At 40.9% G+C, this 14,696-nt stretch overlaps 1 protein-coding gene across 1 annotated transcript in view; it reads right to left on the reverse strand.

Moving 5' to 3' along the window:
• The window catches only part of LOC120931781 (chloride anion exchanger-like), a 91,605-nt gene that overhangs the window by 29,494 nt on the left and 47,415 nt on the right, over positions 1–14,696 (reverse strand). Inside the window, exons 11-17 of the mRNA XM_040343546.1 lie at positions 10,046–10,123; positions 5,583–5,678; positions 2,791–2,897; positions 1,246–1,315; positions 1,061–1,153; positions 889–984; positions 336–566 (exon numbers count right to left, since the gene is read on the reverse strand). Of these exons, the coding sequence (XP_040199480.1) occupies positions 336–566; positions 889–984; positions 1,061–1,153; positions 1,246–1,315; positions 2,791–2,897; positions 5,583–5,678; positions 10,046–10,123 (771 nt within the window). The remainder of the gene's footprint in view (positions 1–335; positions 567–888; positions 985–1,060; positions 1,154–1,245; positions 1,316–2,790; positions 2,898–5,582; positions 5,679–10,045; positions 10,124–14,696) is intronic.

A 14,696-nucleotide genomic window follows, 5' to 3' on the forward strand; every position in this document is an offset into this window, starting at 1 on the left:
AGTATCGGTCCCGATACCGATACTAGTATCGGTATCGGGACAACCCTAATTTTTACCAATAAAGACAACTTTTGAAGTTTCTTTGGAGTGCGGCTATCCATCCCTTTTGAAATTCCACATTTGCCTAGTGCATTGCCAGCACCTTGGTCACTTCATAATGTCCCAGCTTGCAGCCAATATGAATTGGTGTAGGACAATTTCATCATGACTATTAAATTATTTTTTCTTTGTGTCTGATCTTTATACAAAATGACCCTTGATGGACCAAAGATAAGTTGGGTTAGCACAGAAGCACAGATGTTTTTATTGCTTACATAAAAAATGAATGTGCTTACCGCTTTAAGAACCTTCATTCCTGACATATCAATAAATGACACTGTTGTAAAATCCAGAATTAATGTGTGGAGATCAATTTTTGGAACTAGAATGTTATTGGGAAGATCTTGACTCCAGTTCACTTCAATGGGCAAATCCTCAGGGGGTTCATCCAACTCTTCTATTCTGTTATTGTGTAGTTCTTCATCATCAGATATATCGATGTCATTTGATGTTGGGACCAAACCTTTCTTTAGAGTGAATTTCGAATTTCGAAAAGAGTTAAAATGTTGTATTAATTTTATTGTATATGTATTGTATTTGTATTAGTAGATCATTCATTTTACAAGTAAGAGAGAACATAAAAAAACGATCCAAAAATATATTATATTATTCTTGCATTATACTATTTGCATTATAATGTTCATTCTGAATTGTTGGGTTTTATGCATAATTATCTCTAGTGGTATTATCTATCTATCTATCTCGCTATCTATCTATCTACTGTATCCATCTAAAGTTGGTATAAGATTTTTGACAGTTTTATACAACAGGTTATTTTTTTAGACTTACCGGTGTCATACGTAATTCTCCTTTTTTGACTAATTTTGTAATTTTCCTGAGAGCCTTATTGCGTTTACGAAGGAGCCACAGTGGATTAAAACCAACCTACAAGATATAATTGTTTTAGTAGGCAGTAGTTAACATGTATTAAAAAAAATAAAAGAAGTAAACATAAACTTACACAGGTAATAAGTTTTTCTTTAAAGGCATCAATGTTAGCAAAAAAGACAGGAGATGGGCATCTGAATATTTTCACTCCATCTAGCTCATAGATCTGTGGACAGTGTAAACATATATTATATATACATGGTTTTAAGTATTGAAATTACTTCAATGCTCATTTTTGATTGCGACTGACCAACTTACATCACTGTAATCCTTTTTGTCTTTATAGATATCTGTTCTTCTAACGCTAGCTAATAATGCATATTTCGGGCTGTAAAGTAAAAAAGATGTTAAATTAAATAAACTTTAAAGAAGCTATTTATATATATATATATATATATATATATATAGCGCTACCCCTGCAGGAGCTGCTTTTTTTGTTCAGTCCGTTACTCTGCCTCTCAATGTGCACATAGATGTGCCAGGTAGTGAGTTAAGGTTGCCTTTCACCAAATCGGTGGTGAGAAGGTCAGGCTCCACAAGAGTCCCTTGAGGGACGAGGATAACTTATTCTGTGCTCTCAGCCACCTTTGGCACACCTGGCAATAGTGTAAGTGCAATGACCAATTAAAAACACAGACGTTATGATAAAAGACAGAAATTGATAATTTTATGACATAAACAAAGGAAAGGGCATTTTTACACAACATTTTCATTTTTTTTTATTTATAGCACAACAAATAAAAACCCACTAGGGGCAGATCCACAAAGATCTGCACCCGCGCAGCGTATGTGAGATACGCTACGGCGCCGTAACTTATTTGGGTTTGGTTTGAATCCAGAAAGAATTTGCGCTTTAAGTTACGGCGGCGTAGTCTATCTCTCGCGGCGAAAGGGCGCGGAATTCAAATGCGGCGAGTAGGGGGCGTGTTTCATTTAAATGAAGCGCGTCCCCCCGCCGAACGAACTGCGCATGCCCCGTCCGTCAAAAATCCCAGGGTGCATTGCTCCAAATGACATCGCAAGGACGTCAGTGTTTTCGACGTGAACGTAAATGGCGTCCAGCCCCATTCATGGACGACTTACGCAAACGGCGTAGAATATTCAAAATTATACGCGGGAACGACGGCCATACTTAACATTGAGTACGCCACCAAATAGCAGCTTTAACTATACGCCGGAAAAAGCCGAAACAAAACGACGTAACAAAATGCGACGGCCGCTCGTACGTTCGTGGATCGTCGGAAATAGCTAATTTGCATACTCAACGCGGAAAACGACTGAAATGCCACCCAGCGGCTGCCGGAAAATTGCATCTTAGATCCGACGGCGTACTAAGGCGTACGCCTGTCGGATCTAACACAGATGCCGTTGTATCTGTTTGGTGGATACCAAACAAAAGATACAACGCGCAAAATTTGAAATTACGCGGCGTATCAACAGATACGCCGGCGTAATCTCTTTGAGGATCTGCCCCACTAGTGATTAAATACCACCAAATGAAAGCTCTATTTGTGTGAAAAAAAGGACGCAAAATTCATATGGGTACAGTGTTGCATGTTTGAGTAATTGTCATTCAAAGTGTGAGAGCACTGAAAGCTTAAAATTGGCCTGGGCAAGAAGAGGGTAAAGTTCCCAGTAGGCAAGTGGTTAATACAAGTACATGGTACAGCATACACATATCAGGAATATGAAATGTTTGGATAACATACACTTTAAAATTAAGCACAGCTGAGAAACAGGTACTGAAATGCAATTTGCTGTGCTTTTACATATGAGTGCCACATGATTTGGTCAGGTACTTACAACTGTACGCGGAAAACCACTGTCAGCAGCTCAATTCCAACACCCACTGCAAGCCCAATATCCAGGCCAAGAATGACTGAACCCCAAAATGTTACCACCCACACAACCTGTAAAAAAAATACTATAATTACTACACACTTGCTTTCCATTTAATGTTATTAGCTCTTATTGAATATAAAATTATGTAATTGTGCAATTAATTCCAGGTGATCAAGGAAAGAACATGTCAATGTGCAGGTTTCCTATGATTGTCCATCGCTGATCTTAAAGCATTGTCGATCAATCCTGGATAATCACAGGAACACATCTAGTGTTGTTCACAATAGTAACAAATGAGAATAGATCGGTGTGATTGTTAATGGGATCCCTGACCAATTGCAGGAGATTTTTGTCATACAGTATTATACAAAAGTGTAATAATTTTAAATGCATTTTTCCAGCACAAATTTAAAAGTTACAGCAATTGTGATCTCTGTAGACATGGGTACGCACAGGCCAATAAGTGGCCGAAAACAGTTGGTTAGGCAGGAACCGGCTGACTTTCGACGCGTGCAAACAGCTCCCTGTCCAACAGAAGTTGGTCTCATGACCAGCTTCTGGGTTAATGGAATGCACATCTTCCCTCAGCCCTAACTAACGTGACCCAAACCTAAAGCTGCAAAAAAATAATAGCAGATAATGTGTTCCCAGTTCTTTGAACATTTATTAATATATATAAAAAAAATCATCTTAACACTGTGTGACTGTAGAAAGGGATACATGCCTAAAACGCATGTATTTATCTAACCTATGATCATGAATATTTATACTGAAATATTATAGATAGGGGCAACTTCATACAGACATGAGAAAAGGTACATAGAGAAGAAACGCAGTATGTGTAAAGAAACACAATCAGACCTTTTTATTTTCATGTAACAATCAGACTTCCATAAATGCTAGCCACTTGCATAAAGACAGTGACAAGCATTGTAACTTAGCTTTCCACCATACAGTAGCACAATGGCAAATTGCTTAAACTAGCTCAACTGTTATGCAATTATGTTTACTCTAGACATTACTGTCTTACTGTGATTGTAGTGAAAGTCTATTCTTGTTATGACATTTGAAATCTAACCACATTACTATCCGTGCAACATCTTTGGATTTTAACAATGACACAGAGCATTTAGGGTGTAAGTTATACTCTTTAAAGTGGATGTAAACCTGATTCATGGAACAGGCCATAGCATATCTATCTGTAGCGTTTACTTATCTCTTTTCAAAGACCTGAGTCCAGTGTGTAGCTGCTGTTTCTTTTTCTGTCATCAGCATTATAACTTCTGTCAAGTTCTCCGTCAACCGAGATAAAAGCAGGCTGAAATTTGTGGGGAGGTTGCTATAAATAGATCAGCAGAGAGCTCTGTCTATGTGGAAGGGGGAGGTGTGCCTTTGGCTATTAGTGAACGTAACTAATACAAATTTATCCGAAGTTACAAATTATCCGAAATAACGAATGCCGTACCTAAACGAATGGAACGTTATGCATTAATAGTAATAAATAACAATATTAATAATAATAAAAATATTTTTTTATTGTTATTTATTATTAATTAGTTCTGTTTCATTTGTTTAGATGCGGCATTCGTTATTTTGGATAATTCGTAACTTTGGATAAATTCTTATTTGTTACGTTCACTAACAGCAACATTTAAAAGGAAATTCCAATACCTATAATTTAATAGTTAGTTATTATTAGTAGGTTAGTTATTATTAAGAATTTTCAGATTTTGTTCTTTCTAATTTTTGGATTTTCTTTCTAATTTTTGGATTTTCTTTCTAATTTTTGGATTTTCTTTCTAATTTTTGGATTTTCTTTCTAATTTTCGAATTTTCTAATTTACGAATTTATGACATTTCAAATTTACGAATTTAAGAATTAATGAATTTTCTAATTCACAAATTTACTAATTTTCTAATTTACGAATTTATGAATTTACAAATTGCGATCATAACAAATGACCTGAAAAAACTAAAAAGAAACCAAATGAAACTAAAATAAATTTTTGGGCAGTGCACATATCTAGGAGATTTCCCTTCACTTACTGTCCCATAGCCAAAGCAAGCAGTGGGTGGAAATTCATGAAAATTAAGGGAATCTCTTGGGGACCCCGAGGTCACCAGAACTAGTGCCCCCATTGGAAGAGTTTACGTTTCTGGGGATAACTCAAAATTTTGTATTTTCTTTCACTTTCAATCATAACAGTAAATAGGACATATAGAGAGGATGAATCTCCCTAATGGGGACACAGACAATAAAAGCCTGACAGGTGTTCTAATTTCTCACTGCTCCATCAAAAAAGTTATAATTTAGTCAATGGGCAATGTATGCTACATTCAAGGCTTTCAGGCATGCCTCTGGATAACTTTCACAGTTGTCTGTGTGCTTCTGTCAGCTCATAATCTTTAAAGCCTCAAATAACTGGTGTCATAGCTGGTTCCTATAGAAGCACCATGGCAGCAGTAGAAATAGGGTCTCAGGTGGCACCTTCTTTGACAGATATGTGTGGCATGTGGGCATCAAGACGCACACTCCTGGCTGTCGCACATATGTGTTATGTGGGTTAAGGATGCAAGATTTCAGAACCTCTTAGGTTCCCTCTTCTGGGTGTATCCAGAAAATGGTTCTGAAAAGCACGTATTTATACACAGAGCAAAAAAATCAACTCCAAAACACCACCATCGTTGTCTGATACAAACCTGTGGAGATCAGTAATGAGTTAGTTAGGTTTTACTACATATCATATACTTACCAAATCATACTTATCCCTCCTTAACAATATAGGAATTTCATTGAATTTCATCAACATTCCTTTCAAGTTTATGATAATAATAGCTGCAAGAACAGCCTGAAATAAAAGGAAAATATTAAAAATACTATACACGATTTCCTTATAAATTTAATTTAAAAAACAAATCTTTGATAGAGTGAGCCAGTATTTTATCAATAAATTATTTTTGTAACAATAAACATTATATTACAGAGCAAATAACTAAAATGCCCACATTTCCAGCAATGCCCACAATCGTTCCTATAATTCAATGTGTTGGGTTCTCATCCATTATTCTTTCAATAATTAATATTTTGGTTTTACTTTCACAGCTTTTTATTAAAATTATAAAGATATGCTGTCCTCACCTCATGATAGCACCAGTCTGGCTAGTACAAGATGCTATTTCCCCTGTTAAATGCAATTACGTGTGGGGTAGTGCCCCACTGATATCAGTCTGTGTGCCAGAAAAAAGGAAGTGTGGGCATTTGGTGGATAACTTGTATGATTCTGCGCTGTGGGAATAGATACGTTTCTACCAACTACCATTGGTGACCAGTGGCAGCAGGTGCTGAAGGATTTTGGGGTAGTGCTTCCACCCTCCAGGTCCACACTCACCCTTTGGGCGGAGCCCTCCAGTGGTCCCGTCTCCCCTGGTGCCGGCACTGTGGCTTCTGTGTTGACCTGATCTTCTTACCGGGTTCTGGGTCTTCGACCTCCGGTCCTGATTGGCCGGGGCAGGAAGCCAAGTATACATTTGTTGGTATTGCAGGGTGGGATGGTGTCAGGCACAGTGGGCAGAGGACATCATGAAACAGGCCAACTGGGGCCTCAGGCTCTGGTCACGTGCTTGTGAGGGGGGTGACGAACCTGGTAGAGACCTGTTGGTCCGGCGCCCCAAACACAGTACACAGTCAGGCACATGATGTTTGATTGTGCAGGCTGGGGGGGGGGGAATTGTTTGGGCTGGGGGGTGGATGGCCGCGGCAGTTGGTGACCTAGTTAAAGTTTTTCTAAAGGCTCAAGGTTTTTTACCTTCATCTATTCCATTGCTTACCAGCCCTTACCTGACCCCCATTTCAATCCAGCAATGTGCACGAAAGCTTCGGCTCTCCAGGGACTCTCACTACTTGTCAATCACAGTCAGTGAATCAATCAGTAGAGAGAGGGAGTGGGGCCATGCCACGGGTCTGTCTGTGAATAAAATGAGCCTGCTTGGGTGCCCTTAGCTGGAGGGAGGAGACAGTTGCTCTCTAGAAGAGGAGGATTGGTTCTGCTCTGTGAAAAACCTCTGCACAGAGCAGGTAAGTATAACATGTATAAGATGTTTGTTATTTAAAAAAAAAGACAAGGCTTTAATATTGCACCTTTTGGACTCCTTAGGACCCATTCTCTCAATCAACATGAACTATGCTACTAGCATTAGTACATAGATAGGAAGGTTTATTATATTTACAATTTTTTTTACAATTTTTCAGTTGATTTCTGGTTTCTGACCTAGGCCAAAATAATGCCATATATACCATGAGTCTTCATGGGCATATATTACTTTATTTCATCTAGAGGAGGGGCTTTCTCAGCTAAGCACACCCTCCTGCCTTCATGCCTAAGCTAAGGGCAGGTGTATAAGGTTCCGTTCGTATCTAGGTGTCCTGGATCATGTGCGGAAATTGCAGCGATTCTACCCACTATCCCGAATCACGGCAAATCGCGGGACGCCCTTGCGATTTTTGTCACTGCCAATGGCACCCCAATTGTGGCATGATTTTGCCGCTATTGTCGTCCGATGAATCGCGGTAAAATCATGCAAACAGAATCGTGGTACGCCTGTCGCCCAATAGAAGTTCTAGAACTTTTTTAGGGTGACAGGCGTACCGCGATTTTGTTTGTGTGATTTTACCGCGATTCATTGGTTCTTTCAAGAACTTATTTTGGGTGACAAGCAAACGCAATTCTTTTTCCGCATATTTTAACGTGATTTGTTTGAAAATTGTGTCAATTGGGATGCCATTTGGGAATCACAAGAGCATCCTGCGATTTGCCAAGATTGCGGCGATTCCGCTCACGATCCAAGGATGCTTCGATTTTATCAAAGCCTTAAAGATGGCATTGATGGTCACTGCTAGAAAGAGTAAGGGGGTGTTTTTCATGCTCAGTGAGTGTCTGATCTCCCCTCCCTCCTCAACTCCCGAGGTGAACTTTGAAGACCATTGTTTGTTCCTGTCCAGTCTGCCTTGTCGAGTTACATTTGGCGGATCTGTAAATTGTATTCATTTGTTTATTGACACGACCACTGTACATATGTGGAGGTCTTCTGAAATGATTTTATAACCGTAAGTTCAGACTGTGGGGCTGGGTGCTTCTTCCTTTGCTTTTCCCTTCCCTCCCCTCCTTTTTTTTTTTTATATTTTGTTTCTATCTCCAGATATTCACCTGTGCCTCTCCTGAGGAAGCAAGTTTTTAATCTTTCAAAATGTAAAGAGAAAAGGAGCAAAGAATGTCTAACTTTGTGGTGTGACTTGTTAAAGTCCTATGGGCAATAAACTCTGGTTGTGTTTGTATTTATTATTATTTTTAATTATGTAGCTTTCATTTCTACATGAGCCTGGTATCAAAGGGGACACGCTAGATGTAAGCAGTAATGGGTTATCAGGGGGAGCCTAGAGCTGCTCCCTCAAACTTTGACTGTCCAGCAGGAATTAAGGCATTTTAAAGAAATCAACTCTTTAGAGATTAAGTCATCGTATGCCTTTTGAATAGGGATTCTGTTTGAAGTAAACAGTAGCAGTCTGTGAGTAAATCCAAATCAGATAATGATTTATTTGACATGAGCTGTAAACAATGACTGACCACACTCAACACCGTATTTGTTTTATGTACTCTACTAACAAGATAATAAAGTATAAGCTTATTGGTTCTTACAATTAGTCATACAATATAGTCATCCAATCATAGGTTAACAGTAACGAATTACTTAATTCCAGTCCAACCACCATACTGTAAGTCCATATGTATTTCAAGCTAAGGCAGTAAGGCATTCAAGTCTCTTCTGTTCCACTGGATGATGTCCTTGGCAATAATATAATTTTTTGTACTCACTGTAAAATTCTTTTCTCTGTCGTCCATGGACGGACAGAGCTCCTTAAATCTTGACAAATGGGTTATGTTAGTGTTGACAGGAGAGGACTACCTCTCCTGTGAACAGGAACACCACTTGTCAAGATTTAAGGAGCTGTGTCCGTCCATGGACGATAAGGCCGCGTACACACGGTCGGTCAAAACCGATGAAAACAGACTGAAGGACCTTTTCATCGGTCCAAACCGATCGTGTGTGGGCCCCATCGGTCAGTTAACCTTCGGTCAAAAAATTTAGAACTTGCTTTTAAAATTGAACCGATGGACGCCTAACCGATGGTTAGCATGCAAAAGCATCAGTTAAAAACCTGCGCATGCTCAGAATCAAGTCGACGCATGCTTGGAAGCATTGAACATCGTTTTTTTCAGCACGTTGTTGTGTTTTACGTCACCGTGTTCTGACACAATCGTTTATTTAACTGATGGTGTGTAGGCACATCAGACCATCAGTCAGCTTCATCGGTTAACCGATTCGGATGGACCGATCGTGTGTACAGGGCTTTAGAGAAAATAGGATTTTTGTACTCCCCGTAAAATCCCTTTCTCTGACATCCATGGATGGACACAGCTACTTAAATCTTGACAAGTGGGTTATGTTCCTGTTCACAGGAACATAACCCACTTGTCAAGATTTAAGGAGCTGTGTCCATCCATGGACGATAAGAGAAATTACTTTACATAATTTACATATTCTCGTTGTCTCTGGAAAGTTCCCCTCATCTCTTGTAGACATACCCTGAAGTCATAAGACTGCTGGGCAGTCATAAGATGATGACACAGCAATAATTCTAATCAAAATGTTTACCTCTATTAAGCCTTTAATAAAAACAATTCAAAGAAGGCTGACACTGCTGCAAAATGGTGAAAGAGAAGGTGATTCATCATCCATAAATTCCTTATACACTTTGGATAAGCATATTCAAAAGGATATATAGAATATTTGAGTTGTTACAGTATCTGAGGCCCCAGTTCACACTAGTGTGAAGCGGGAAACGCTGGGAACTCAAAATTCTAAATTAATGACACCCCAACAAAAGCAGGGTGCAATGGCAGTGCAATGGCAGTGTGCTAACCGGAACAGGATCACATGGGTATAAACCACCATGCAATCTGATTCTAGTGTGACTAAAAATGTGCCTGCACCTTTTTATGGTGGATATAGTGCGATTTGAGCCATCAAAAATGAATGGGCTCAAATCACACCGCATAGAATCGCATGAGATCTGCACAGGAATGCGGTGCAATTCCTGTGTAATTCTCAGTGTGAACCTAGACTCACAAGTTTATAATAAGAAAAGCATGTACATTACCTTTGGTAGAGGTTCCAAAAGATATCCGAGAGCGAGTGTTACTATCAAAACTATTACACCTGATAGTATCCCAGCAATCTGTAGAAATATCAATGTCATTTAAATTGAACGTGTTTTGAAAGTTATGCCTGTGCACAAATTTTACAGATGAGGAATTTAAAAGTGATCCTTACATACAAAGCCAGGTCTTTAAAAAAAATGAAATTATAGAACCCTCTTTTGTATTTTGTATCTATGCTGCTGATACCTCATAATCAGTGTTAGAAAATCCAGCAGTTTTACAGTCATTTTTTAAAATGGAGGCAATTTATCAACAAGCTGTATGACATAGGGATTCTTAAACCTGCTCTCTGCCTGGACACTAAAGATTGTTCAAAATACCAATGCTTACACTGAACCTACAATCAGTGGCGGGACAAAGTTAAACTAGTGCCCAGGGTGAAAATGCCAAACTGTGCCCACCCAAGGAGTTGGGGGGGGGGGTAGAGAAACATATGCATCCATTGGTTACAGCATGTGCTGCAATGATTACAACCTACCATATCCCCCAATGACCTCATAAGTTGCAAGAGCAGCTATGTGGAGGTATACATTGTAATGCATAGCAGGTCTGACATGCTTCCTCTTATGTATGTCTACACCTATCAGAGTATAGTCATATCCTTATTCTTAGAGAGTAGTAGTACACATGCCAGACCTGATATGCATTAGAACATGTAGCTAGTCCTGGGTACAGATTATAGTAAATATTGGATATAAGGAAAAAATCTTGTAAATTATTTTGTATATGGAGATATACACATGCCAGGCTGTGATGCTTTGTATGGCAAAAAAAATCCCCTGTAGTGTTCGTTGGGCAGTACTACCTGCAGAATATGACCTAATCGGCCACCCAAAAACCATATGCAATCGTTATGAGATATCCAGCATCCAGCTCTTTCCACCAACCAATGCACCAAGTCCAACACCACACTCAACACTTTCCTCATTCAATCCTGTTAGCTCTGAAACTCCTTTCCACAGCCCACCCTACCACCTGTCCCCTAGATCCTGTCCCCTTGCAACTACTGTGACCCCCTTCCTGCTCTATCCTAAACTCTCTAACCCACATCTTCAATCTTTCCCTCTCTTCTGGCCCCTTTCCCTCTCCTCTCAAACATACACTGGTTACCCCCATACTTAAAAAACCGTCACTGGACGCCACCTGTTTGAATAACTTAAGACCCTTATCCCTGCCCCCGTTTGTCTCCAAGCTTCTTAAACGTATTGTCCACAACTGTATGAGTTGCTACCTCACTGACAACAACCTTCTCGATCCCATACAGTCCAGCTTCTGCCCACAACATTCCACTGAAACTGCCCTACTAAAACTCACCAACGACCTTCTAACTGCTAAAACCAATGGGCAGTACTCCATACTCATACTCTTAGACCTTTATGTTACCTTTGACACAGTTGCCCACCCACTCCTCCCCAAAAACTCCACTCCCTTGGCCTCTGTGACTTTGCTCTTTCCTGGTTCTCAGCGCACTTTCAGTGTCACATACAACAACATCTCCTCCGCTCCTCTTTCGGTTGGGGTTCCCCATGGCTCTGTCCTTGGGCCCCTCCCATTCTCTCTCTATACCTCTTCCCTGGGCCAGTTGATAACCTCCAATGGCTTCAAATACCACCTTTATGCCGAGGACACCCAGATCTATCTCTCGACTCTTCAACTCACCACATCGATCTCCTCATGCATCACAAACTTACTGAGCAACATATCAGTATGGATGTCACACCACTTCCTCAAACTCAATCTTTCTAAAACTGAGCTTGTAATATTTCCTCCTCCCTGATCCCCTCCCCATGACTTTACCATTGAGATCAATGGCACAACCATTGGTCCCTCCAGACATGCTAGGGTGCTGGGTGTAATCTTAGACTCCGACCTCTCCTTCATCACCCACATCCAATCACTGGCTAAAATCGTGCCACCTTAACCTCCGCAACATCTCCAGTATTCGCCCCTTCCTGACTAACGACACCACAGAACAACTTATTCACACCTTGGTTATTTTCCTGTTCCCTATTTGCCTTGACTACTGCAACTCCCTCCTCACTGGCCTACCTTTACACAGGCTATCCCCCTTCAGTCTATCATGAATGCTGCTGCCAGACTAATACACCTTACTAACTGATCCATGACTGCTGCCCCTCTCTGCCAACCTCTCCACTGGCTTCTCCTACCCCACCGTATAAAATTAAAAATGCTAACCATAACATACAAGGCCATCCGCAACATTGCCCTCAGCTACATCACCAATCTCATCCACAGATATCGCCCAAATCGCTCTCTCCGCTCCTTTTAGGACCTCCTGCTTTCTAGTTTCCTTGTTACCTCCTCCCATGCTCGCCTATGGGACTTCTTTAAGGCCTTTCCCATCCTTATGAAACTCCCTGCCCCAGTATGTCTGGTTAGCTCCTACCCTGTCCATCTTTAGGCGATCCTTGAAAACTCACTTATTCAAAGAAGCCCACTCCACCTCCACCTAAGAACTGTACTTGAGTGATTGAGTGAGTGAAAAATGTAAAGAGCGCTACACATGCGAACTGAATCGCCTCTGGGCGCTTGTTTGAGCACTTCTCCCTTGAGCTCAGAAAAGGTGGGTTTTGATCTTTCTCCTAAAGGCCAAGTGGTTTTCCTCCAACCGAATGGAGTTGGCAAAGTGTTCCAAAGTCGAGGGCCTTGGACAGCAAATCGTCTTTCTCCTTTGGACTTGTAACTGGTTTTGGGGATTTGGAGTAAATTTTGGTTGGAGGATCGCAGAGCGCGATTGGGGTTGTAGGCTTTTATTTTGTCGCATAGGTATCGGGGGCATTTCCCCAAATACATTTATGCGTTAGACAGAGTGCTTTGAAAGTGATTCTGTCTTTCACTGGTAGCCAGTGAAGGCTTCTCAGTGATGGGGAGATTGATTCCCATGTTTTTTTCCCAGTCACCAGATGCGCAGCCGTGTTCTGAACGACCTGCAGGCGCGTGATTTGGTACTTTGGGAGTCCGAGATAGAGGGCATTTGCATAGTCCAGCCTGGAGTTAACAATTGTTCCCACCGCGACTGCTATGTCTTCTTTAGGAATGGGGTTAGTCTGCGTAATAAGCGTAGCAGATGGTGTGATCCGCTGACTACTGACCCTATTTGTGCATCCATTGTCATGTGGGTGTCAAAGAAGACCCAGAGACTTTTGACTTTGGTGCTAGGGGTGATGATTTTTCCTAGAATGGGTGGAGGAGTCCAGGTTGTTGCCAGTTGATTCTTCCAATTGGCATGAAACAGGAGAAGTTCTGTTTTTGAGCCGTTGAGTTTAAGATAACTCTTTGTCATCCAGTTCTCTATCAAAGAGAGACATTTCTCTAGATTGAGATGGTGATCCTTTTTGTTGCAGATACGAAAATACAATTGTGTGTCATCCGCATAGGAATGATAGAGCAGCTTTTGGCTGCTGATAATTTCAAAAAGAGGGTGAAGATAGATATTAAACAGCACCGGCGACAGAGGTGATCCTTGAGGGACTCCGTATGACACCGGTCCCAGTTTCACTACTTGTGATCAGTTTTCCAAAAAGGAGGAGAACCAGGGTAAGTCACATTCCGCGATCTTGACTACTTCAGCTAGCCGAATTAGCAATAGTTTGTGGTCAACCGTATAAAAATCTGCGCTAAGGTCCAACAGTACTAGAAGATAAGGTTCTCCTTCGTCTGCGGCCTCAAGAGCATCATCCCATATTTTGAGCAATGCTGTTTCCGTCCCGTACCCTGGACGGAAACCCAATTGATAAGGATCAAGCAAACTATGGGTGTCTAAATGCTGTTGCAGCTGTTGTACCACCACTTTCTCCATTACCTTGGAGAAAACGTTCAGGCCTGTTATGGGACGACGATGTTCAGGGTCTTTGGGGTCAAGGGTGGGTTTCTTTAAGATGGGTTTGATTATTCCTTGTTTCAATAGGGAGGGCACTATGCCTTCCCTGAATGACTGGTTAATCAGCTGCTTGATGGGTGGTGCCAAAATATCAGCACATTCCTTCAGCAGTTTGGTGGGGATAATATCGTTAGGCGCTGTGCTATTTCGTAGAGTGCAGATAATATTTTTAGTGGCATCCAGGGAGACGGGTTTTAGAGTAAACATTGTTACTTGGGCCTGATTCCTGTGATGATTGGGCTGGGGACTGCTGAGGGGGTTGAGGGGGATACTGTTTTGCAGAATGCTTACACGGATCCTTTCAATTTTGTTGATCAAATGGTCCGATAATTCATTGCAAAATTCTTGGGTATCAGAATTGGGGGCTTCAAGACAGGCTGGGTTCATGGTCTGACTAACCAACTTGAAGAGTTCGCGAGGACGGTTTAGGGCATTGGTGATGATCTTGGAGAAATTATTTTTTTTGGCTCCCTCCCCTCCATCAGATCATCCCCTGAAGCCATTACCTTTTGTATTACCTCCACCTCCCTTAGATTGTAAGCTCCACGAGCAGCTCCCTCCTATTGCTTCTGTATTGAACTGTATTGTAATTATACTGTCCCCGTTCTTATTGTAAAGTGCTGCACAAACTGTTGGCGCTATATAAATCCTGTATTATAATAATAACCATTGGCTGTAGCTGAAGCTGT

This window comes from Rana temporaria, chromosome 3, assembly GCF_905171775.1.
Source record: "Rana temporaria chromosome 3, aRanTem1.1, whole genome shotgun sequence".
NCBI classification, from domain to species: Eukaryota; Metazoa; Chordata; class Amphibia; order Anura; family Ranidae; genus Rana; species Rana temporaria.